The sequence below is a fragment of the Vulpes lagopus genome, chromosome 20 (assembly GCF_018345385.1).
Source record: "Vulpes lagopus strain Blue_001 chromosome 20, ASM1834538v1, whole genome shotgun sequence".
NCBI classification, from domain to species: Eukaryota; Metazoa; Chordata; class Mammalia; order Carnivora; family Canidae; genus Vulpes; species Vulpes lagopus.
This window is the reverse complement of record NC_054843.1, coordinates 36,261,941-36,289,468: the sequence shown is the minus strand read 5'-3', so window position 1 is coordinate 36,289,468 and position 27,528 is coordinate 36,261,941. Positions and strand designations below refer to the sequence as shown.

The window sequence follows — 27,528 nt, the reverse complement described above, 5'->3', positions numbered from 1 at the left end:
TCTTGGTATCACTTCTGCTTAATTTAAACAAATGCAGAGCCCTTTAAGGAGATCAGGGGAAGGAAGGAAGAAAAGAGATATTAGACACTCACTCCTTATAAAGTTACACTGAGCTGGGTAAATCTCACACCTGAAGGTGGACCTCTCTACTCTGTTCTCCCATTCTTATCTTAGAAATCATTATCTCTTCTTGCCTCTCCAGGGTTGGGGTCAGTAATAAATTCCCTGTTACCAACCACAGAATAGTGCCCTGTCTTGTGATTTTCCCAACCCTCTGCCACACCTTCATTAAAAGCCTCTTTGTTAAATTCTCTTCAATTATCATAAGTTGACTATCTCTGGGACCTTGATATGTTCCATCTAAAAATTATTTCTAAGAAAAGTTACTGTAGATATTATGTGTTCTTATAAAGGCTATACACGTTTACCAAATGATCTCATTTAGTGCTAGCTCTGAACACTTATAGAAGTTACCATGCAATCTTTACAAACAGAATGATAAAAGCCAACAGACTTTAATGAGGACTTAATTGTAAGCATATGCTTTGATAATTGCAAGGTTGGCTGTCAAGTTTTTAAAAGACCCTTTAAGAAATATATTCAATAGTTACCTTGTGTGGATTACAAATAGCAAATGGACACTTCAGGCTTGCATTAAAATTTCCAGAGTCAGCATCAAATCAAAAAGTGTTATAATACGTCAAACAACTTAAATAGATGTGAAGATGTGCTCTGGGAAAATTATGTGAAATGATTCAAGTGGCTTTGGTTACAGCAGGAGTTTGTTGTGAAAGATATATGTGAGAACTTTGAACAAAACTTCCATTAAATATGAGAATAGAAATAAAATATCAATTCTCCATTAATGGATTTTATAAAATACTCTAATTTATAACTGTATAAAATATGCTATAAATAAATATTGTAAGATACCATTTAACCCTGCCAAGAATATCTTTAAGACTTTAGCAGTTCATAATCCTGAAAACATTTGAAAAATATTTTGCATTGGAAAAATGAACCTCAATTTACAACCACTTTATAATCAGGCATATCCGTTCTTTTCCTCCTAAACGTATTTCCTTCATGGGTTTCTTTTTTTAAGAATTTATTCATTCATTCATTCATTCATTCATTCGAGAAACAGAGAGAGAGAGAGGTAGAGACACAGGCAGAGGGAGAAGCAGGCTCCATGCAGAGAGCCTGGCATGGGACTGGATCCCAGGTCTCCAAGGTCACACCCTGGGCTGAAGGTGGCGCTAAACCATTGAACCACCAGGGCTGCCCCCTCCATGAGTTTTAGATTCATTACTAGGGTTGGGGTTAGAGTTAGAGGTCAGTATTAGGGCTAGGGCTAGGGCAGAGTTAAAAGTTTGTTTTTATTTGTTTGTTTTCTTTCCTTTGATTCTGCATCTCTAGGAAAGAGCTTGTTAGCCTTGTCCATTCTGGGTAGGGAGCCAATGCTACTGGCAGCAACCAAAGGCACAAAGTCTTATGTTAAGTGCTGTTCCCAGCAGAACAACGGTCAAGGCCCTGCACAATCTATGCTTTAATACAGGGATGTCAGGTAAAGGCTGCTAGTGTTACTGGTTTAAAGGTTTAAAGTTTAGGTGAGGATTGTGTATCCTGGGACCTCTGGCACTACCACCTTCTTGTCTCAGCTGTTTATTTTCCTGGTCATTAACTGACTTCTCATGCTTTACCATCTCCAACTTTAACTTACATTGTTTCAACTCTGTTCTCAATATATTCCTGGTTAATTACTTTTAAAAAGATGTACTTATTTTATCTGATATTGAATTCCTCTCCTTTCTGAATTCCAAATCCAATATTTATATCTAATTTTGTAATGAGTCTTCTGAGAAAGAGAGTTATGAGTGTTTACTTTTCATGAATCAAGTTTTTGCTAAGCTTGCTAAATTATAAGATGTGGTAAATAGTGTCATATTGGAAGTTCTATTTGTGGCCCTGCACAAATAGATAGCACGGAGGAAACTAGTCTAGTAAATTAGTTAAGAAACTCCAACTTTTTTCTCTTACTGTCAGAGCAACATCAACATCATGCTTAAAATTCTGATTATCTTATATCATATATCTGACATTTTCAACCTTAAAATAGGTTGATACAACCTTAAAATAGGCTTATTAAAATAAATTTATTATAATATGTAACTGTCCAACTAAAAAATCTGGCTAAATCTTCTTACCACTGGAATGGGTAATAGTGAAAATGCTTTTATCATCCTATTTTTCATATTCATACCGTGTACTTAAAGAACATAAACATTGAATATTAAATCTATTCACAATAGTAATGATATATATATGCATATATATATATATGCATATATATATATATATATATATATATATATATATAACGTATATATAGTTATGATGCCATAACTGGAAGTAGTCTTCAGTGAATCACAGAATATTTCAAATATGGCAAGAAATCAAGAGGAAGAGTGTTTGCTCTGTTCTGGGAGCTCTAATCATTAAGCTCTGTTTCCAAGTTCCCAAATGCAGGATTTAAGACTAAAGGGTAAGTAGGAAATTTTAGAAAGGTGGAGGATGACCTCATAAGATTAAGTAGCAGAGTGAAATTCCCATTTCAGCACATGCTAACCTGGGCATCAAACACTCCTTTAAGAGGAAAACACATTCCAAATGATGTGGAGTTGGGGAGAAAATTACTAGACATTTTCAGCAAAATGAAAATGTATGATCAAGGTTGAACTTCGTTATTAAATGGGAAGTGGAAAAGAGAAAGTGTCTTAAGATAGTTCAACAAAGTCTCAGTGTACAGTTTTAATAGTATTTATGATTCATATGTAATGGAGAATGGTAAGAGTAATGCATGGGAAAAAATTGTATCACTTTACAGGGACAGGTTTGCACTTCATTCCTGATCACTAGTAAACAGAAACAGAACAGTTATCTATTACTAAAACAAAAGGAACTAATACCATAAACAAAACAGAGAAACAATAGCAACAACAACAACAAAACAACTGATCTCAATTGTATTTCCAAATCCTCCTAACCAAACAAAAGAAAATCATTTAAGTAGAAATAAATATAGCACTTGAACCTGAGAAAAAGAAATGGTAGAGTCATGATGAACTTGCTTTAATACCAAGTAGTTTCCTGAACACCTGTCTATTAAAATATTTTGTTTATTAATAGTGGTTTTGCTGCTATTCATGTCTTCTTCCCTGTATATTGTCACACAATGTAAATACACAAATCATGTCTATGTTTTTACTTACTGAATGGACTTCCCCGCCAGCATTTTTCCTACATAACTTTCCACAAAGTGTTCTAAGATATAGGTATATCTTAAATGGTTTTTTAGAGCAGGTAATGCTCTCTTTTTAGATTGGCAATTTATAACAAAATGATCTGCACTTCATTAAGCATTTAATAATGTGAAGATAGGGAAAAATAGGTTATACCAGGAAAGTGGAGATATCAGAAGAATAATTATCATGCAAATTATTTTTATGACAATGAAGCCCATAATAATTCTCTTTCTTCCAGGGTTGTAATAAAGATGAAATAAGATAATGGACAAAAGCTCTTAGAAAAGCTTTTGCACTTAGTAAGTGCTCAATAAGAGTTAACTATTATCATTCTCATTATTGTTATTGTTGGTCTCATATTTACAGCACATCTTAGGTACCATCATCCATTTATTCAGAAGATATACATTGAATAAATTCCCAGGCACTATATTAGTAAAGTTTCTTAGTTAATGAAGATAAAGAGACATATAGGATAACACAGTATGATTGGGTGATATGAGAGAGGTAGTACAGGGCACCATGAGAGCACAAAGGCAAGCCACCCAAATGGGATGCGGGTTGAGGGCAGCTTCAGGAAGTTTAAGTAAAACTAGGCAGAGAATGCTTTTCACATCAAGTGAAAACTAAGTCATATGTTCAGTGACTAACACAGTCTTTCTCTCTTTCTCTCTCCTGGTCTTCCCCATCCTGTTTGAATCTAGAGCCTTGATGGTATTAGACCAGATAAGTGAGCATTCAGCTGGAGATACAGTTAGAGTTCCTGCATGAATGCAGATACCCATCAGAAACCTGGGTAGGTAAGTAAATTGACTAGAGAGGAGAGACCAGGAGAATTTAGGCTCATTTGTCTGCTTCAATTTCTTTTAGCAATGCTGCATGCTTATTTTTTTTAATGTCTGTCTAGACATAAATGAGATAAAGTTGATTATAAGAAGAATATAAATGAACGTTTCAGCACTTTTATTTTAAAAGCTAGCAATATTGAGACCTATTAAGAGCAGTGTGACAAGAGAAAGGCTCTGATGTATAGAAGAGGAATGTTCCTGAAGAGCTTGATAGAGAAAAGAAAATCTACATAAAGTATCTTTGTTTTCCACTAATGGAGTTATGCTTCAACAAAAAATAAAAGAAAAAGTTACCAGTTTATAAAACAATTTCATATATGTAAATTTTTGAAAACACATTGAAAAGATAGTTGATGTTATAGTAAAGTGTTACCAATTAGCCATATTCCTTTGATTCAAATGTCATTACAGCTTATGGAAGAAATTCATTTATATCAAAGTTTTTAATATCTCAATCATTATGCCTCCTTATATTAGACACACACTAGTCATGCTTTCCATAGAATATCATCCTATAGCACATACTCTATTAGAAAACTTTTTCTTATAATATGTAATAAATAAAAACTAATTATTCTAGCAGTTTTGTTGATCTCATCAAGATAATATTTAAATATCTATGAATTAAAAGGTCCAAAGTTTTCAAAACATTGCAACATTTTCATTCTATCTCAAACAATGCAACAGTCTGCATGTCACACCAGGAGCCATTGATTTATATTTTTTTCTATTGCACTGCTGCTACCATCTGTATTTAATCTTTCTTTCTTTCTTTCTTTCTTTCTTTCTTTCTTTCTTTCTTTCTTTCTTCTTTCTTTCTTTCTCTTCTTTCTTTTTTCAGTTATAAGGCACTAGAATATCACAGCTAAAGGTTTTGGGTTGATTCTTTGTTCCTCATCCTCTTTTCCATTGATGTTTCCTTCACTTCCTCCAACACTTATCAATTTATCATTATTTACAAGTGTTTTTTTTCACCCTTTCTTTTATACTGTTTTTTTAATAAAGCATTTATTTATTTATTTATTTATTTATTTATTTATTTATTTATGAGGGAGAGTATGAAAGAGAGAGAGAGAGAATGGAAGAGCAGAAGGAGGATAAGCAGACTCCCTGTTGATCATGGACCCCCAATGACACTCATGCCCAGGTGGATCTCAAGAACCTGAAATCATTACTGGAGCAGAAATCAAGGTTGCTTTTAACCTACTGAGTCACCCAGGAGCCCCTGACCCCCTCTTTTAAATAGAAGGAGAACAGTTTATTTCTATCAATATACAAGCACTTAAAGTATGAAGTAGGAAATTATTTGTTATACAATATGAGCATCCAGGTTTCAGTTAATATACTATTTATTCATAGATGACTAAAAGAAATTAATGTTTTTAGTCACACATTCTTCATCTATAAAGCTATACTATCACACAAGGCTGGATAAAGAATCATTTCTTTTTTTTTCTATGCTTTTTGATTTTATAGTCTTAACTCTTTAGATCTATGATCCATTTTATTTTTTTTATTTATTTTTTATTGGTGTTCAATTTCTTTTTTTTTTTTTTTTTTTTTTTTTTTTTTTTTTAGTTTTTACTTATTTATGATAGTCACAGAGAGAGAGAGAGAGGCAGAGACACAGGCAGAGGGAGAAGCAGGCTCCATGCACTGGGAGCCTGATGTGGGATTCGATCCCGGGTCTCCAGGATCGCGCCCTGGGCCAAAGGCAGGCGCCAAACCGCTGCGCCACCCAGGGATCCCGGGTGTTCAATTTCTTAAGGCACAGATCAAAGTGCTTAAATATCAGTCAACTATAGGATGCTGTTTACTTCTGGTAGCCATTGCAATGTGGCAACATAGTTTTGAAATAGTACTACATTTCTTTCTTTCTTGTTATTTCCTGATCCACTTAGGTCTCCTCCTGCACCCTGTCTCATTCTCCTAAATCAAGCAGTAGTTAGGCTGTTCAGTGTCGTTATGGAAAATGCATACTCAAAATTAGAAAAAAATGAAGTTTTCCCAAGTTTCAGATTTTAAAAGCCTGAGCCTTAGGAGAAAAATAAAGGACTGAAACAAAATATTTAGAAAGAAACATGAGAGGGTGTCATGGGGAGATAAGGCACAACTGCAAGAAGAAAAATCCATGAGTAGGAAAGAGAATGGAGGTTTATGGGGGGGGGCACCTTTTGAATCACAGGAAAAGAGAGAAGCTCCAGTGATCTTTGAGCCTGAATAGCTCCTTGGGCTAGTTGAAGCCCCTAATGCAGACAGGGCAACATATTGAGTCCAGAAGGAGAGTTTCAGGTGGCCCTCCAGAGCTTTTGTGGGTCCTAGCCTGGTTCAAGAGCTACAGGATGGTACCATAGGCCTGAATTATTTATATTATGGAATATTTTACAGTTTCATAATATGAATGTTATATACCTGTCCATATATATATATATATATATATATATACATATATACATATATATCTATGTATATATAATGCCTACAATATACATCAGTGATTTCTTCCACTGTGGAGACAGGATAGAAACTATTAACTTTTCCATACATATTTGTACATCATTTCTTGCAGTCTTCCCCATCTCAGTTAATGGGGAAGACATCCCTCCAGTAGCACAGGCCAACGCCTTGTAGAAGTCCTTGATTCTTTTCTTTCTCTTTCATTTTGTCTCTAAACTATGAAAAAATTCCACTGGCTATCATTTGAAATCAAATGCAATTTTTTTTTGTCAACTCTATGCCAGTATATAATAAAAACCCCACCCTTATCTCCTTCCTATAACTTTGCATTAACTTCTCTACCTCCCAACACAGTAACTAGAATTATCTTTTAAATGCATACAGCAGATCATGTCAACCCTCTTCTAGAAATCCTCCAAAGCTTTCCCACTGCACTCATTGTAAAAGCCAATCTAGAAGCTAACCTACCAGGCCCTATGCAACAGGGTCATTTTACCCCTAGATTTCATCTACTTCTCTCCATATCTTACACTCTTTTTTTCTACCCACATCAGCTATCCTTGCTCTTTCTCAAGCAGCAAGTATATTCCTGCCTCTAAAGTGTTTTCATTGGTCTTACTCTTTATTCTGTGCCCTTCTGCCAATATCCTCCTGGCCTTCTCCCTTGACACCATCAATTTGTCTAAATGTTGTTTTATCAAGAAGTCCTTACCCTATTTCATTAAAAATAGCAATACCTCCACCTACAGGCACATCCCAACCTCATTTCCTGTATTGTTTACATAGTATGAATGACCTTCAAGTGTAACTACATTGTCTCTTGATTTTCTGTGTTGTTGTTAGTCTTCCTGTCCTAGGATATACGTTCAGAGCATATGGATTTTGTCTCTTCTCTTGATTGTATATACCCATTCAACAGAAGTACTTGAAACAAAGTTTGGTCTACAGTAAGTACCTAATAATTATTTTACAAGTTAATGAATAAGTATAAGGTCTAAGCTACTTAAAATATTATTTTATTAATATTCATTTGAAATTATATCTTGTGACTTAAAGCGTCTCTTCCTTTCTTAAACTCACACCTGAGATGTTTCAATAAATACTTTTGAATCTCTTTTCAGGTGATTTTAATCTTTTTTGTTTAAACTGCTTCTACTCTCAAGCTGCCTTGTTGTGTGCTATTCAGTATATGAATTCCTATGTCTGAGTTTGTGAGAATAAGACTTGTAGAATATTCCACCAAATACAAGGAAGGTTGTGAATTCCTTTTATACTAGGATCAATAACCATCTGAATTGGACAGATTAAATAAGCCACAGGCTGGTTTGGAGGCAAGAGGATAGATGGACAGCTTCTGTGAGTCTCTTGTAGTTCTATACAAAGTGTTTGTTAAAGTTTCAATGAGAAAAAAGGCACTAAAATGCAAAGGTAAACATTCCGCTGTAAAGTGATAGAGACAAATGGCCTTCTACAGCACAAACCTTTTCAAATATGGTATAGATCATCTGCATTATGTTTTTGTGTTGCCTGTGAAAATGATATGTGGAGAAAGGCACTACTTGAAGTTCAGTTCCAATATCATGTTGGCTGAAAAGCTGTGCTTCTTAGTAAATCTAACCAAATACACTGACATTTTCAGAGTGCATCTCATACATTTCAATAATTAATTCTTAAGAAAGAGTCAAGAAATCAGATGAAGCACAGTAGTCTGAAAATTGCTAGTGGGAAGGAAAAAAAAAATCAGCCACAGATAGAACCTTTTCAAGCTGAAAAGGGGTCAGTGGGATACCATAGGGAACAGGGATGAAGCTTCGGGGGGTTTTATTATTGTTATTTACATAAACCACCCAGAGAGTAACGTGAGCTATGCAGGTCATAACTTTGCAGAAATTGGTAGACTCATAGAAAGAAAAATGCAATCACATAGTAGAAAGAACTAAATCATTGAAGGGTGTATATAACAAGCAGTCAGAAGAAAAAAATCTCAGATGAAAATATATTCTCTTTTAAAGAAAACAGGTTGTATGGTGATAGTACTGGATAGGAATTTGAGGAGTACTCTAACATGCCTCCATCAGAAGGTGTTAGCTATATTCTATAGATGACCTCTCTATTTGGATCAAAGAGTGCCACCAGGTTGCCAGTTGGAACACTGCAATTATATTTGTGGTTGAATATATTTTAATATTGAGAAGATAAACTTCAGATAGAATATTTCAGACCTACTATAATTGCTATTGAGAAGAAGTAACATCATTTCAAAGGTGCTGTTTTACAAAAATATTTTTTATGAAGTCTCAGGTTATATTTCTGAGCCTAAATTATTACTTTCAAATACTATCAACAAAAACCACAATGGAAATAATATTTGTAACTTAAGGCATTGACAGTAAACTTAAGAATAGCAAGTCAACTCTATTTATAGTCTATTTCTTAAGGCCTTATCATGTGTTTTTTAGAATAGAGAGACAGACATAACCAGATCACTATATTCAGTAATCTATTGGGAATATTTTTATAGGGAATTTCAATACAAAGTCTCAGGAAAAGTTAACATATGCAGAAAGATATACATGCATAGTATCTGTAGCATGCTTTATCAGGTATAATTCACACACCAAAAGTAAAAGAATACCTCTATAGGCAAATGTCCATGAGTTGGCATAGGAACCACTAGATGACACTATCATAATGCTAGTTCCAATCAATGGTCAGAACCTCTAACAAGGAAAATAAAATAACAATATATTTATTTGAAAATTCATGAAAATGTCAGTGTGGGCTCTTGTATTCTATAATCTGGTAACAGGAAATGAGAAAGTGTTAGATACTGCTAGACAAAGCCCTTTATATTCCTAGCTGCTAGGAGTGCTTACATAATAGCTATCAACTGACTGGAAAAACCTATCTTATATCTTTGAAGTATTTTTAACAAGTAATAATTTGTAAAAAAAATATTTTAAATTTAGAAATTCACTACATGCTTTCTTATAATTCACATGACTTATGAAATAGTAGTTTCCAAAGGTCTCTGTTGTCTACAGGACAACTTTTTAAGAAATGTAAATTTTATATGTACTTCCACTTTTATTTTTTAACTAAGGGAAAGAGTAAAACATACAACTCAAATGGGTGGAGTAACAAGTATGCTTGATTTTTAAATCTCAGCTTGAATAATATAAGGTGATAGTGGCATAGATAGTGGCATAGATAATTTCCCTGATGTGAGACAATTTGTTATTTAGCAATGAAATACCAAGTAGTCACTGTATTTTTTTTCCTCCTGGAGAACATAAATTATCTAAGACAGGAGCAATGATTTTGCACTAATGTATTTACCAATTATATGGAGAGATTTCAAAAATATAAACAGGGAAACTATTAGCTGAATTTATATCTCCTTATGCTAAAATAAACAATGATAATGAAACATTTTAGATGCCTGCTCAGGTCAAGTGGTTGAAGAATTTCAACCTTTTCTTTGCTTAGGGTTGTTAATTCCTATAACAGGAAAAACAAAGCACATAGAATGATCTAATTAAATCATATAACTGATACTAAGTATCTCAGTAACTGTTTGAGAGCCACATGGAATCATAAAAGTGTCTCTCAATTTGCAGAAAGGGAAGGAAAATTCTTTCCTGGACAAGAATTACTGATGGATAATTGTACTACTCTGGAAAAAAAGCTGCTAGATCAGGTGAGTATAGAGTTGAGCTCTGAATAGAGAGAATATGATTACACAGGGAACATAGAAATTAACATCAGAGGTAAGGAATTAATCAGTGCTGGGACAATGCCAAGCTGCTTCAGAGAGCCAGAAGGAGGTTGGCTCCAAGTACTTTGCGGTAGGGTTGTGGGACAAATTCCTTATGTAGGAAAAGAACAACTCATCTGAGGAAGTCAACTAATGTAGGGACTTGAAACTCTTCCATGGAGATTTGAATAGTTACGGTAATTTGGGAAAAAACAAAACAAAACCAGGGAATCTGGTGGTAAACTAGTTTACTGAAGCAAGATGAGTAGAGCTTCATATTCCTTTTAGCTGCAAGAAGAAAAAAGGGTAAAAAGGAGCAAAAAGGACAAAATAAAAAGATAGTGTAACTGGTAATAATATACGTATCAAAATGAAGCAAAAAATTAAAGTATTTTAGAAAACAAACCTCAAGAGTAGTCACTATAGATTGAAATAATGATCACTTAAACAAACCTTTAGAATTAGTGTGGTAAAACGTTAGTTATTTAATTCCCACATTGTCAGGAAGAGTTCATTATACCTGATTCATTACTGAGGCTATTGGATCAAATGCTATTATAGCTTTCCTTGGGACAGACATGCAAACAGAGCATATTGCTTATCTATTAGAAGAGTAAAATAGTCTATAAGATAGAGTGAGTATGAATAACACTTTTATCTAAAGCTATCAAAAAGATACACAGACTAGTTTATCAAACTTCTTAGAAAATGAAATGTTATTAATTTGGTTATTCATTCCAACTAAATTCCAACTAGAATGTGTATGTAATTAATTCTTTTCCTTTAAATTGTTTACCCTCAGCATTAATTGCATTTGGCTACTCTTTCATATCTAATACTATTGTTCATAGCAGACCTGTTTTCAAGGTAAAAGTTGCTGATTAAACTAAGCCCATTTGTAAGAGTCAGAATTATATATTTTTTCATCCCATATCAGAGATCACATCTGCCCTTTGCATATGACGCTCAATAATTGAAAGAAAATCGTTTTGAATGCAGGCTTGGGTGTCACATTTCACACAATTTGATAATAAGATTTCACATCACATTTTTAAATTTTGATTTTCTGACATGTCTTTGTTTTTTCTGAAATTACCAATACCAGATTGTTTCAAAAGGTAGATAATATTTTTATTCATGCTTAGACAACTGTTTAAGTTTCATCTATTATAGTTCCTCCTCACCTGTAACTGTAAATGCTTTGATATTTAAAATTAAAATAGTTTTATTATCTTTCAAAATAAAATAATTTTCTGACATTGTATTCCCTACAATGAATGCAACTTTCATTTATATGTATTTTCAATAATTCTATCGTCTCCTTATTCATTTTCCAGCCATTTTATTATTTCCCCTTAAACTTACTTTCATCTCTTCCTCAATTATATGCCCAAGTTAGTTTTAGATCTGTCATTTATATTTGCACAAACTATTGATGAAGCTGAAGCAGTTTCTAAAAGAAGCAAATTTTAAAAGAAAACAAATCTCAACTAATTTGCTTAAGACTCAGTAATAGAAAATATATCTTAGTATATTCATCCTTCTACTACTTTTAGAAGCAATGATATGATTGACATCTTGAAATTTGCTGCCCATTCTCCAATTCATTTTAAGGTGACAGTTTCCTTTGAAACTACAGAGAATTTTTTAACAACAAAAACAGTGTGATTCTATTTCCTCAAAATTTGTTTTGGTACCTAAATCAGTACTAGTCAAAGTTTAATAATAGAATATGTAAACTGATAATGCAAACTTCTATTTTGCTATAAGGAAGTCAATGATAAATGGAATAATCCAGGGCAAAATTATGATGTGTATTGTCTTGGAAAAAGTTTTTCCAAAAACCAAATGTAGTCTTTCAAAATTAGATTATAAACATACTCATTTTTGATGCTACATATAATATATTTTAAGTTTTTAAGAGTGATGTATGTTAAGATTTTTGATCTGATCCTAAAATACAAAATATACTATCCCACTATTTTTGACTAGTGACTTATGCATAAATTCAATTAGTATTTTGGAACTGGGGGTGTGAATAATTAAATGTGAATGAATTAATGTGTCACTGAATGCATTTCCAGGTGCTAGATTTTAAAATAGAACAATAGAAGTTTATAAGGAATGCTTTCTTTCTGTATATCTCTTATTAGGCCATGAGTGTATGTGTTTCTTTTGTTTTATTATAAGAAATCTTCTGAAAATAACTAGGACTTTCAAAATCTTATGATTATTGAGATAGCTATAGAAGAAATGCTCATTAAATACTTATTTTGCTCTAATAAATGTAGTTTAATTATCATGCTGAAATGACCTTTTGGCCTTGGCAGATGCATTAAATAATATTTGAATGAAAGATCTCAAAGCATTTGTTAACCCTCCAAAATCTTATAAGTAGTTTTAAAATCTATGTATCTATCTTCAGCTGTAGAGCTACATTTCACCTAAATCTAAATTTATTCCTCACATTTATAACAAAGGAACTATTTCACGTAGGAAGAGTAACTTTTTATTTGCAGAGAAGCAAATTCAAAGTTTTTAATGAGCCAAACATCAGTCTGCATAGAAACATCTATCTTTACTTCTAGGAAAAGCTACATCCTAATATATACAAATATTAGCTCTCTGATCCCTCAGCTTCCATTTGAATACACAGCCACAACCAGCTGCACCTGCATTGGGAGTATATATTACTGGGATTCCCAAACTTTGGTTAAGCAGCCAAGAGATTTTACAGCCTTTCCCAAGATGACTTCTGGCTGAGCTGGAAAATAATTACTTCGTGTGGACTAGTTGGTGATTGTTCAAGCCAAACAGTATTCCTGCCTTGTATCTAGACAGCATGTTTAAGTGAACTCAAGGCCCATCAGATGATTGTCCCATGTTTGAGAAAAGATTACATGGAAAAAAATTAGTATTCCACTCTGCCTGTAGGTGGCTATTATTTGGCCAGAATGGGAAAATACCTACGTAGAGAGTTAAATTAATAAACCTTTTGAAGTTTATGCACACATATTATCACCACTTTGATATCACTAAAATAACCTCAAATTGAATACTAGTCAAAAATCAAATTTATAAATAACCTTTAATTTGCCTTGTCCAAAATAGAGCCAACTAGTTTATACAATTAAGATGTAACAGTTTTTTATATGACTTTTAGTGCGTTTTTCTTAATGGGCTTATGTTTTTGTTTTGTTTTTAATATAAAGTTTCCTGGGGCTCCTGGGTAATTCAGCTGGTTATGGGTCTGACTCTTGATTTCGGCTCAGGTCATGATCTCAGGGTCCTGAGATCAAGCCCTGTACCACATCCACACTCAGCACAGAGTCCGCTTGAGATTCTCTTTCTCCCTCTCCCTTTGTGCATCCCCACTGCTTGCACTCAGTGCACGCTCTCTCTTTTTCTGTCTCAAATAAATAAGTACATCTTTAAAGTTTCCTCCCTTTGAAATATTAAGGCATATAAAACTTTCTAATTATTTCAAATATAAGAACCAATAGTATACGTAAGTATTATTTTAAGAAAAAGAAAATGTTATCTCATCTTTTTCCTGGCAATATGATTTACAATTTTCCCTTACTTTTACTTCTGTTCCATTATACAACATAAATGTACTTTTCTGTGGGCTTACATATTGACAACATCAGGACAGTCATTCTAGGTTTCTACTTTTAGGTTTGCAGTGTTGATCACAATGAAGAGAAAAGAAGAATAATAAAGTATTTTAAAATATTTATAAGTATTTAAAGGCACTGATTTTACTCATGGATAAAGTTTGTTTGTTTGTTTGTTTTTTCTGCTCTATGTTTCATCCTTTCAAAAAACCTAAAATGATTTTCTATTCTCTCAAATCTATTTCTCCCTGATGTTATCACTGAACACTCTAGGCCAATCTACCTTCATTTTCCACCTAACCATTGTAACTTTCCAAACAATTCCTGTCCCTTTGTCATTTATATAGTAACCTCTTCTAACTTATTCTTCATGAATAGCCAGTAATTCTTTCAAATTATAAATGCAAAACTATCCTATCTCCATTTAAGATGCCTAAATAGATTTTCATTGCTTTTAGAATAGGGAAAAACCTTTGTAACAGAAACTTCAAGGCACCATGTGGGATATTATACAAAGAAAACCTTCAAGGCCCCATCAAAAAAAAAAAACCACTAGAATTAGTGAACTATTTCAGTAAAGTTGCAGAATACAAAATTAACATAAGAAATCAGTTATGTTTCTATATAAGAACATACTACCAGAAAGAGAAATTAAGAAAGCAATCTCGGGGATCCCTGGGTGGCGCAGCGGTTTGGCGCCTGCCTTTGGCCCAGGGCGCGATCCTGGAGACCCGGGATCGAATCCCACGTCGGGCTCCCGGTGCATGGAGCCTGCTTCTCCCTCTGCCTGTGTCTCTGCCTCTCTCTCTCTCTCTCTGTGACTATCATAAATAAATAAAAAATTAAAAAAAAAAAAAAACAAAAAAACAAAAACAAAAAAAAAAAAAAAAAAAATCTAAAAAAAAAAAAAAAAAAAAAAAAAAAAAAAAAAAAAAAAAAAAAAGAAAGCAATCTCATTTACAATATCCTCAAAAATAATAAAATACTTAGGAGTAAATTTAACAAAGGAGGTAAAATATCTAAATACTGAAAACTATATAAGACATTAATGAGAAAAACTGAAGACAACATAAGTAAAAGGCAAGATATTCCATGTTCATGAATTGGAAGAATTAATAGTGTTAAAATGTCCCCATCACCCAAAGCAATCTATAGATTCAATGAAATTCCTCCAAAAAGTCCAATGACATTTTTCACAGAAACAAAATGAATAATCCTAAAAATGGTACAGAACAACAGAAGAAGACTTCAAATAGCCAAAACAATCCTACAAGTGAACAATAAAGCGGGACACATCACGCTTCCTTATTCCAAACTATGTTACAAAACTATAGTAATCAAAAAAGTATGGTATTGCTATAAAACAGATGCAGTCATCAATGGAGCAGAATAGAGGCCCCCAAAATAAACCTATGCATATGTGGTCAATTAATTTTTCATGAAGGAGACATGACTATACAATGGAGAAAGGATAGTCTCTTAATAAATGGTGTTAGTAAAACTGGGTAACCATCTGCAAAACAATGAAACTGGACCACTAATGTATACTATACACAACAGTCAACATGAAATGGATTGAAGACTCAGACATAAGACCCGAGGCCATAAAACTCCTAGACAAAAACGTAGCAGGTAAGCTTCTTGGCATTGCTCTTGACAAAGATATTTTGGATTTGATATCTACTGCTATTTTGACCTTCGCTCCCATTTCTTCCTCCACAGACACTATATTGGCTTTTAGTCTCCTGCTGTCATTCCTTTGACTTGGAAAGTTCTTTCCTCTCTTCTTCACCTACTTAGTTCTGATTAGTTCTTTAGTTCTCTTCTGAACATTACTTTTTCCAAGTTTTCCCTAGAGCCTTCTACTAACATAAATGTCTCTATAATCATATATCAGTATACTATTATGCCATTGTTTTATAGTAGCAAATTTGCATTTCTTCAGGTGAATATTTAATTCATCTCTGTATTTTATACTAACTAGCAATTATCAAGGTCCCTAGTGATTCTACATTGATAAATCCAATGGTATATTGTCAGTTCTCATCTACCAAAACATTTAACTCAGTTGGTGACTCCTTAGCGTGTTATCTCGTCACTTGTTTGTACTTGATTTTTGAGTACTTAAGAACTCAGTCCTATGGTTTTTCTTTTCCTTTCTAAATAAAATATTTTTAGGTAAATCCATCCAATCTTATAGCTTTATATACTATCCATAGACAACAATTTCTAGATTTTCAAAATACAATGCAGATATTTTTCCTGAATTTCATATTCATATAACCAATTTCTACCTGTCCTTGTTACTTGGATCTCCAACTTCATGTATTCAAGACTGAGTTCCCCTTATTTTACCATGCTCCTCCCAAGACTTCTCTATCTTATAAATGTAAGTATGTCCTTCCAGTTTTCCAGGCAAAAGCATAAATAACCAAATAAAACATTGAAATCATACTACACTTCATCCTTTATATCCATTCCACTTCCATTCAGCAAATTCTACTATGTATGTCTTCAAATGATAACTTCATGCCACCCTATTGCTATGACTCCAGCCCTGCCACCATCAACTGTCCTCTGGTTTCCTGGAAAAGTGTGCTAATACCTTTTATTGTGGTCTGTTTCACAGGAACATCCAAATTGATCTTATAAAAACTAAATGAGCATGTTTCCTCTACTCAAACTTCCAGTGGCCTTTCATCTAACTTAGATCAAAACAAAAATCCTTACATGATTTGGTCCTCTTTCTTTCTATGACTTCTCTCATATTTACTCTCCTAGCTCATGCTTGTCTAACTTCACCAGGTCTTTTGAATAAACTAGGTCCTTCACTGCCTTAAGATCTCTGCTCTTCCAGATAACCTCAGGTTGGTCACTCAGCATCAATTCTCTCTTCAAATGCCTGCTTGTCTCATCTCCCTGTCCTACCCTCTTCTCTACTCTGTCCACATATTCTTGTCTTACACTTCTGCTTTATTTTTGTCTTCATAGTGCCTATAATATTGCATACACTATAGTGTATAACTTACTTTTTTGCCCTGACTGATTTGTTTGTAGCTGTTTCTGGTAATACTGAATGGATGAATGAATGAATGAATGAATGAATCAGTGAATGAGTGAAAGCCTCCTGAAGTCCAAACTAAGCAATATTTTTCCCCCTATTGTATCTTGGCACAGTATAAACAACCAATAAAAATTATTAAATTAAGACACATATTTGTTCACTTCTTTTCTAAGGATGTTCAGTAAGAAAAAGGCATAAAATGGATATCATTATTACAGTCTTTCCATGCACATGAATCAGTGGAGCTCAGAACAAGGGCCACATTTTATTTATTACTGAATATCAACTTCCTGACTATGTGATTATGCTGTATTTAGTTAACAACCATTTACATCTGGATATCAATTAGCTATTTTAAAAGTGTTTTCATATATTCTTTTTATATATCATTATAAAATCATCATTTGTATATCATTATAATTCCATGAATTAGGTAGTATTGCTATTTCTATCCTTTATGTGGAAAACAAATAAATAGTAGAGCAAATATTAAAACCCAAGAACTCTGATAACCTTCTCCTAAGCCATTAATAGAACACTTTGCTAGTGATAAATGTTTTATATTATGATTTCAAGTCGAATGATTCTTTTCCACTAAAAACACATAATCATCACTCCATCTAATTTGAAATATAAATTAGAATTTATTTTTAATGTAATTTAACTGTTGGCTTTACAGCACTTATCTTGAGGCTGTCCCTAAATGTCCAACTGTTAAATATTGATCACTGTATTTCTCCTTATAATACACTTTTTTTTCTGTCTGCAAACCTTTAAGAAGCCACAAACCTTGGGATTTTAATTACAGACTTTCTAAACTCCACACAGCAGCTGTAGAATAAGCAAATGCCAATTTTATTAACATAATAGAATGACATGAACCAACTGAATGAATTGAGTCCCAGAAGATACTGTCTTTTGGATGAGATGTGTTTAGATAGAATGAAAAATATTACAATGATTTATTTATCATGGAAATGAGGACATAAACTTAAAATAGCAACACAAACTAATTTCTAATTGCTATACAAAGTTGTACCCTGCAAATGAATTATGTTCACCCACATGTCCACAGGAAAGCTCAAATCTTTATTTGCATTTCAAGAATAAAGGAGAGACAGGGGGAAATGAAACTTCATTAAATCAAGTGAAAAATAATATTCTTTATATTTGTGAATGGATTATCTAGAGGGGTCTTTCCATCCTGACCCATACTAGTTTATACTATGCAACATGAAGAGAGACAGTTGCCCAAGAGTAAGTAAGAAGATATTCTACAGAGCAAATTATTTTCAAAACCCTTATGTGGTGAGAAATAAAAAACAGAAACCACATTAAATGAAGCTGCAGTTTAAAAACAAGTAAAGTCATCTACATTTTGACTCACTGAATAATCTTACAATAAAATTTTCATGAACACACTCTTTAACCCTGTTACCCTCTTCTGATTTCAGCATTTCACATTAGTTATGCCAAAAGCTTTTTTAGAACACCTCTCCTCTTATTGAGAAACTAATTACCTCTTCATTTTCCCAAGAGAGAATAAGTGAGAAGTGAGGTTAACATAAGGTGAATGAATGAAAGACCCAAAGATGGAGAATTCAAAAGAATGAGAAACAAGAAATCTACTAGAAGAATGTTTTCCTTGCCACTAGGTAGGTCCCACTAGGTAGGTCCAATTTATTTGTACCTGATAACAACTGATCATCATTCTACTTTATTCCCATTCCTAGCTTCAGTCCTACCTGGGTGGATGAGACCTAGATAAATATATTTGAATAAATAAGATTAAAGTGATTCTTAATGTTGATTAATTTACTCTAAAATCTTTAAAGCCTTTAACAGACTAAAGACGAACTCAGGAGTCAGTAACAATGATTTGAAATTGTTGGCTTGCCGCTTAACTGGTTTTGTGAACTTAAATTTCTTAACTCTTTGCTTCATTTTCCTCATTTAAAAATATCAATATAATAACATCATTTATCTCAAAGAGTTTGTGAGGATTAAATTAGAAAACACATATACAGGGCAGCCCCGGTGGTGCAGCGGTTTAGCGATGCCTGCAGCCCGAGGTGTGATCCTGGAAACCTGGGATCGAGTCCCATGTCCGGCTTCCTGCATGGAGCCTGCTTCTTCCTCTGCCTGTGTCTCTGCCTCTCTCTCTCTCTGTCTCTCACTCTCTGGATAAATAAATAAATAGATCTTAAAAAAAAAAAACATACAGTCTATAAAAAAAAGAAAACACATACACAACATTTAGTATACTGTCTGGCACATAGTATACACTGAAAATATTAGCTTTATAATTGTTATCCACTTTTTTAGAAATTAGAAAATGGCTGCAGCAAGAAATTGCATCTTTGAAAACATCATTACATTATCATATATATCAGTATCTTTGGCAATTTTCCTAGAAAAGTGAGATGAAGTAGGAGGTAGATTAAGAAAGTAAACTTCTAAAAGGTAGAGCCTTCCACCTGGACTCCTTAGTGAAAAGACTTTTTCCATACCTTTTTCCCATTCCCATAAAGTTTAATTTATAAATTAGACACAGAGATAAGCAGTAAAAATAATAAAATAGAACAATATTTATAATAAAATTTATAATACAATATGTTGCAATAAAAGTTATGTGAATGTGGTCTCTCATAGTATCTTATTCTTTCATAGTATCTTATTGTGCTCTGCTCACTCTTCTCCTTATGATGATGTGAGATGATAATATTCCCACATGATGAGATGGAATGAAGTGAATGATGTAGGCATCGTGGTGTAGCATAAGGCTACTACTGACCTTCGGACAATACTCACAAGGAAGATCATCTGCTCCCAGACTAGGTTGACTGCTGGTAACTGAAACCATGGAATGCTAAGCTGTGAATAAGGGGGGGACTGCTGTATTTCTAACATTCCCAACATATTTCCTTAGATCACCCTTGTGTGGGATAAAGAAACATAAGCTTCAATAATTGTTTCTTGAAGAGTTACTTTTCTTAAAGATTTTGTAGCTATTATGCAAGAGTTTGAATAATTCCTTATACTTTTAAACTTAAAATCTAACCATAGATTCAACAAAAAGAGTTGAGTGATGGTTTCAAAAGAAATTATAAATAATCTTATTCCTCAATTTCTTCACTGATAATAAAAGCAAGTAATTTTTACATTTTAAGTATTATATAAATCTCACTAAACATAGTTTTCATAATTTTTCTCTTTATTTTACTACTAGGTTGAACTTCTTTAATGATGTCATTTATACATTTTGGATTTTAACATTTAACTATGAAGAAAAATACATATGCATAAATGGATCATTAATATTATATTCTGTGTGTTTATTTTAATGTGATAATGACTATAAACATATGAGTGCTATCATGAAGATGAAATATAGAAGATACTCATAGAAAAGTTTTAGTTTTTGGATTTGTCTCTGACTACATGTTTATTTGCTTTTTCCACAGACATCATTTAAATAATAATAATGATGATAACAATGAAGAAAGGTAAAATTTACTGTTTATTATATTCCATTTCCCAGGTTAATCTCTTTTTATACATTATCCCATATAGTTTTCACAACAACTGAAACATTCAGTGAAGTTAATAAAATTGTCCAGGTGCTCAAATCAGATAAGTTGAAAAATCAGGATTGGAACTATGCCTGAATACAAAAAGGAAGTTCTTAGTATATAGTGTATATTATATAGTACAAACTGAAATATAGGTGCTTCACTTAAGACAGTCTATAGTTTGAAGTAATGTCTTAATTTCGACCTCTTAAGCGTCTTTCAATTCACCCTCAAAAGGTGTAATATGATAGGAAACCTGGGATATTAAATGTTATATTTTGATTGAACAGCAGACTTTATGTTTACACCTGAATAAATCATGTATTTAATAAGATTATGTATGACTAGCACTTACATACAGTAAATTGAAATGCTGATTCTAGACCACATATATTTCTCAATTTGGATTGCTGAGTGCCCTTCATTATCTTTTAATTCTTATGCAAAGTCAGAATAATTATGTTAATTTTTATTTGGACACTGAATAATGATTATAGGATTAAAGGTAATCATGAGAAATGGCATAAAATGTTATCCCCATTATAGTTGCCAAATTCTGAATATAAAATAAAAAATAAAACCTAAAAATCAGATTGAAGACAAAAATATATTTAGCAGATTAAAACTATTTAGAAATTGGGTAATATTACGGAACAATATTGATCACATGATACATTTAGTCAGTAAGTTTACAATACAGTGAAATAAAATAATTTCATGCAAAGAAATCTTAGGAACACTCCATGGTACCTGTTTTCTGTCTCTAAGCGTCAAAGCATGGTACTGAAATATGAGTGTAGGATAAAATGAATGCATGTTAGATTGTAGACTGCTGACATATGAATTTATTGTGATATATAAATACAGGATGGATTGTACAATGTTGAGAATTGAAGTAAGCAAGTTGGAAACTACTCCAGAACAGCTCTGAAGAATGAGTAATTTGAAGAATAAGGATATGTACAAAAGCTACTATCCCCATAATAAATTTAGGACACAATTAGGACAATAATTTTATCTCCATAAAATTAGGAACTTTTGATAATTGATTGGTCATGGGGGCCATTAGGTTGGAAGAATTACACGTTTCAAACCTTCTAGGAAATAAGGCAAATAGTTGTCTATGAGAGGACATAGTATAAACCCCAAGGGTTCAGATTTGGGGGGAAAAAAAAGAGTTTCAGTTTTGATATTCAAGTAGAAATATTCAGTAGGGTAATGGAAACCTCAGATAGAAGGTTAATAAATCAAGTTTAGAAAAAGTGTTAACTAAAAACAACTAAGAACACTTTAGAAGAAGAAGGTGATTATATTAATCTGTTTTCTTTTGATTGCAAGCAAGAGAAGCCTATCTAGAAAGCTTAATTAAAAGAGAGCTGTGTCATAAGCCCAAAAGGTATATAAGCCTTATATAAAAACAAGGGACATAGATACCATGAGGGCACTCTTCACTCTTAGTCTTGGTACATTCATGTTTCTCTTTCTCTCTCTCTCTCTCTCTCTCTCTCTCTCTCTTTTTTTCCCCCAGACTTAATTCATCTTCTTATTCAGTCTACCCATAAAGTTCATGGCCACAAACTATAACAAAACTGATTCTCATTTTTCTTCCTTTTTCTTGCCCCTTTCAGTTTTCCTATCCTCTCCTTCCTTCTTTACCAATTTTTTTTTCAGGACAGCAATTTGATTGGATCATTTGTTTTTCTCTTAAAAGAATCAACAGTGCTGAGGGATATTGACTATGCAACCATCTAGAAAATTGCTGCTTCCTTTATTTTGTAGGAGGTGAAGTTCATCTCTCTCAGGGGCTATAGACAGCTGGATCAGTACTGCAAGAAGTGATCTTTTCGGGGATCAAAGATAGAGTCTAAATGCAACCTCTATTCCAGAACAAGATAGAAGAAAGAAAGGCAAAGAGGAGTTAAAAAGAAAATGAGGTCTATGCGGCTCCACTAAAACTAAGGGGAATAGAAAAGCAAAAAAAAATAATATATATTTCGCAAGAAAAAATGAATAATATGAAGATCAGTAAGCTACCATTGGATCTGACCACTAAAGAAGAATTAGTGATCTTCAGAATGACAGTTTCTACACAGATAAAGAAAGGGTTAGTTGCTACATGATTTGACGATAATCAGATATGTTGTTTATACTATTGCCCCCAGATACTGGTATAATAACCAATAATATTTTTTAAAGGAGTGGGAGAAAATTAGGGTAATTTTCTATGCCATTACTAATAACTGCTGACTCCTAATGAACTCTGTTTAAATAAACACCCATAAATTGCTGTTTTAAGAGTCTGTTTTAATATGCTACCAGGAATTTAACATCTCATTTACCTATGGTTTCTCCTTAAAAAAAAAAAAAAATTCATTGTTCTTTCCAGTATACCGAGGCTCTCTGAATTTAGATGATCCCATAAGGATAAGTGAATGAGATGTGATCTTTTTCCTAACTCCGCTTGGTTCCCTGGGATGTGCTTTGTTTAGGTCAGGAGAAATGAACTATTTTTAAACAACCATCTGCTCTTATTTTACCTTTCATTTTATTTTCTTCTATCTCACGTATTTTTTCCTTTCCTGTATGGACAATAAAAGCACTGAGTAGTTCTCTCTGTTGTCTTTACACAATATACATCTGCCTCAAACCATCATCAGAAATAAAACTTTAATTTCTACTTGAGGCACAGTTCATTTTAGAAGGGGTCTTCTTTTTTGTATCTAATAACACTGTGTAGGTGCAGAAGAAAAAGGAGGGGGACATAGGGTAAACTATGTTCATAAGCCCCCTGCAGTCTTGTATACAGTGAGGAAAGGAGATCAAATAAAATGGATAAGTGTGGGAGAGTAGGAATGTCTTTACAGGAAGTGCTAAATCGGGCAAGGAAATATGTTTGCCTTGCAAAATCCTAGCAAGCTTGAATCCTGACATGATTTGACAGACACTTGTAATATAATTTATAGCTGTGATCTTCCAATTAAAAGTTGGTTTCTGTAAATTCATACTTTGTAATCTGTTTATTTGTACATTGAAACATCTATTGTTTTTAAGGATTATCAAGTTAACATAGATGTGAATATTAGAACAGGTTTTATGTAATCAAATACAGTAATGACTTATGATCACACAATTGCCTGTTATGTCATCAAATTTATTTTCCTCTGCTCTCATAAAAACATAGGTTCTCACTCAAAAGGAGCTCTCACAATCCTGAAATGGACTGTATTCATTTCTGCTTTCATATGTTTATATATGTCTCCAAATTCTTTTTTCTATGTACTACTCTTTTCTCCGTATACCCTATCCATCTTTCTTTTTTTTTTTAATTTTTTTTTTTTATTTATTTATGATAGTCACAGAGAGAGAGAGAGAGGCAGAGACACAGGCAGAGGAAGACATGTGCGTCCCTCCCGAAGCTGCGCGCTCGGTCGAAGAGGACGACCATCCCCGATAGAGGAGGACCGTTCTTCGGTCAAGGGTATACGAGTAGCTGCGCTCCCCTGCTAGAACCTCCAAACAAGCTCTCAAGGTCCTATCCATCTTTCAAGAACAGATTAAGCAGCCCCACTCCCAGGGAAAGCATTCTTTGAGGAAGATTTTAACCTCAATACGTATTTCTTTCCCTAGCTCCCCTTTTTTTAAAGATTTTATTTATTCATTCATGAGAGACACAGAGAGAGGCAGTGACATAGGCAGAGGGAGAGGCAGAGGGAGAGGCAGGCTCCATGCAGGGAGCCCGATGTGGGACTCGATCCCGGTACTCCAGGATCACGCCCTGGGCCGAAGGCAGACACTCAACCACTGAGCCACTCAGGGATCCCCCTAACTCCCCTTATAGTCAAGTTCTGTACACTACAATTCACACATTACTATACATTGTTCTTGATTCTTCACTCCTAAAGCTGTACTTTTGAGCTTTTGTTATATACGTTATGCTTGTATATACTCATAAATGTGTATTCATTATCAAGAAATTTCTTAAGTGCTCTGTGAATGTCTTTCTTTTGTTCACAACCGGACAGAAAACGACTGTGGCAGGGATTGGCTACTCCTATTAGGACATTTACTTGACCAACATACAGGGTACAGGGGTGAAGGGGGAAAAAAAACGAAGGGTAACAGCAATTCTGCCACCCTGTCTTTTAGATTTTCAGTGGTCTGTTAAAACATATTGCGAGAAAATAGTAGATGCACTCTATGCTAAGATTTATAAATAGGGAGCTGTTAACACTTCAGAGATGAATCTGTCATAATGCTAAAACTGGCCATAAAACTAGAACCTGGGCAGCCCGGGTGGCGCAGCGGTTTAGTGCTGCCTTCAGCCCAGGGCATGGTCCTGGAGACCCGGGATCGAGTCCCAGGTTGGGCTCCCTGCCTGGAGCCTGCTTCTCCCTCTGCCTGTGTCTCTGCCTCTCTCTCTCTGTGTCTCTCTCTTTCTCTCTTTTTTTCTCTCTCTCTGTGTCTCTCATAAATAAATAAATAAAATATTAAACAACAACAACAACAAAAATACTAGAACCTGCATTCCTGCAGGGCTCAAGGGAGCTGAATAACAGAGAAGGGGAGCCTCTTGGTAGATTTGAATATCCGAAATGGTGAAGGAGACAAAACTCCCGACTTGTTCCTCGGGAGCACATGCAGTGATAGTAGGCTGGGCGTACTAAACACTGCGGAGTCCGAAAACTCTCCACGAGGAGGTATGCTTGTGAACAGCAAGGGAAGCCAGCGTAGTTTAATAGGTGAGTAGCAGGATGCCTGGGGGACTCAGGGGTTGAGCGTCTGCCTTGGGCTCAGGTCATGACCCTGGAGTCCCAGGATCGAGTCCCAGACATGTGGCTCCTCGCAGGAAGCCTGCTCCTCCCTCTGCCTGTGTCTCTGCCTCTGTGTCTCGAATGAATGAATGAATGAATGAATGAATGAAAGAATAAATCTTAAAAATAAAATAAAATAAAATGAGAGTAGCAGCAGGAAGTCTCCCAACTGTTTAACATACTTCACCTGATTCAATCTTCACAACCACCTTTTAAAGGCTTTATTGTTTATATTTTGTAGATGAGGAAATTAAAAATAATAGGTATATGTCCAATAAGGTAAATGCAGTTTTGCTCTATAAATGAAAAATATTTGAAAGATAAATGAAGGATAAAAAATACATATATTTGCTATGCAAAAAGGAGAAAAAATAAATATGCAGATTGCTCTTGAGAGCATAAAAATCACATCATATAAACTATAAACCTATGACAAAGTATCTATATATTTTGAATATTTTTCAAAGCCATTGCAACATATTGAGCCAAAAGTCTTTTTTCCTTTAAGGGAGATATTCTGGCATTACACAAGCACATCCTCTCTTATGAAATTATATTCCCAGGATTCCAGCAAATACAAACGTATGCAACTAGGAAATGGAAGAAAAGTCAAATAGAAATGTATTGTATAGAATATTCATTTTTAGAGGATTTTTTTTTTCTTTTCACATAATTCTATGAAGGCTTCTTTACTTTCAAGACTTTCTATCATCTTTATTTTATGCTATTTTTTTTTCCAATTCACAATCTTATCAAGGAAACTAAGATCACAGGCACATGTCTGTGCACAATGTTGGTGCACAAAAGCATCATATTCCACTAGGAATAAAGTGAGAAGTAAAACAAGAAAACAAACTTACAAACATGCAAATATAGATGTATACCAGAAAACAAATACTTGAAATAATATATATCTGTAGGAATTTACGACTAACATCAGCACACTGAACTAGCATTATTACAACAGAATTGGCTCCATCAATTAAGATGGCTTAGATGTTTGAGTAGAAAAATGAATCATGATGAGTCATGCAGAATGGATAGGAGCTCACCTTTAACTTTATTCTTTGAAGCAGCCGCTGGTTCCAAGGAAAGATTGCACAAGAAGAAGAAAATAAACATTAGATATTAGACAGAGTGTCTAGTAGGAAAAAGAGATATGTTATTACTATTAGCTAAAGTCTAAAAAGATTTTAGAATAAAATTAAAATAAAAGTTCTAAAACTTTTACTATTAGTTAAAGTCTAAAAAGTTAATATTTCTGATTACTTAATCAACATACTTTAGATGAATAGAATCTATAATTAAGAAAATGACATTTGGTTATATTTTGTTAGTATATGATTAAAGTCTTTGAATAAGAAAGAGTAAAATAGATAGGAGACACACAGTGCAAATCCCAAACACCATAACGACTACATAAATTACTTAAGGATTGTAAATCTTTTCTTTCCCTATGTCCATCTTAACTTTAGTTAATTCAATTAAAGAAATACTCGCATATAATTTAAATATGTTTTATATTACTTAACAATTAATATCTAACCCAGAAGTTTCCTGACAATTATTGAGTGCTTACTAAATGCCAGAACCTGAGGTTGAGTATTTTCCACACATCTGCTACTTAATAATGACAACTTTAAGAAGTTATGTACTCTGAAAACTAGAATACTTAGGAAAGACATTGAAAACGACACAATGAAATGAAAATCATTCCATGCTCATGGATTGGAAGAACAAACATTGTTCAAATGTCTCTCCTACCCAAAGCCATGTACACATTTAATGCAATCTGTATCAAAATTCCACCAGCATTTTTCACAGAGCTAGAAAAAATAATCCTAAAATTTGTCTGGAACCACAAGAAAAAAAAAAAAAAAGACCAAAAGCCAAAGCAATCCTGAAAGAGAAAAGGAAAGTTGGGGCATCATGATTCCAGACTTCAAGTCATATTACAAGCTATAGTCATCAAGACAGTATTATACCGGCACAAAAACACATTGATCAATAGAACAAAACAGAAAACCCAGAAATGGACCCACTACTCTATGGTCAACTAATCTTTGACAAAGCAGGAAGTAATCCCAATGGAAAAAA

The 27,528-nt window shown here is 33.7% G+C and overlaps 1 protein-coding gene across 1 annotated transcript in view; it reads right to left on the bottom strand.

Annotated features, from left to right (window-relative positions):
* CADM2 (cell adhesion molecule 2) overlaps positions 1-26,553 on the bottom strand; it is a 319,141-nt gene extending 292,588 nt beyond the window's left edge. Inside the window, exon 1 of the mRNA XM_041734910.1 lies at positions 26,484-26,553. Within this exon, the coding sequence (XP_041590844.1) occupies positions 26,484-26,553 (70 nt within the window). The remainder of the gene's footprint in view (positions 1-26,483) is intronic.
* Between the last annotated feature and the right edge of the window lie 975 nt (positions 26,554-27,528).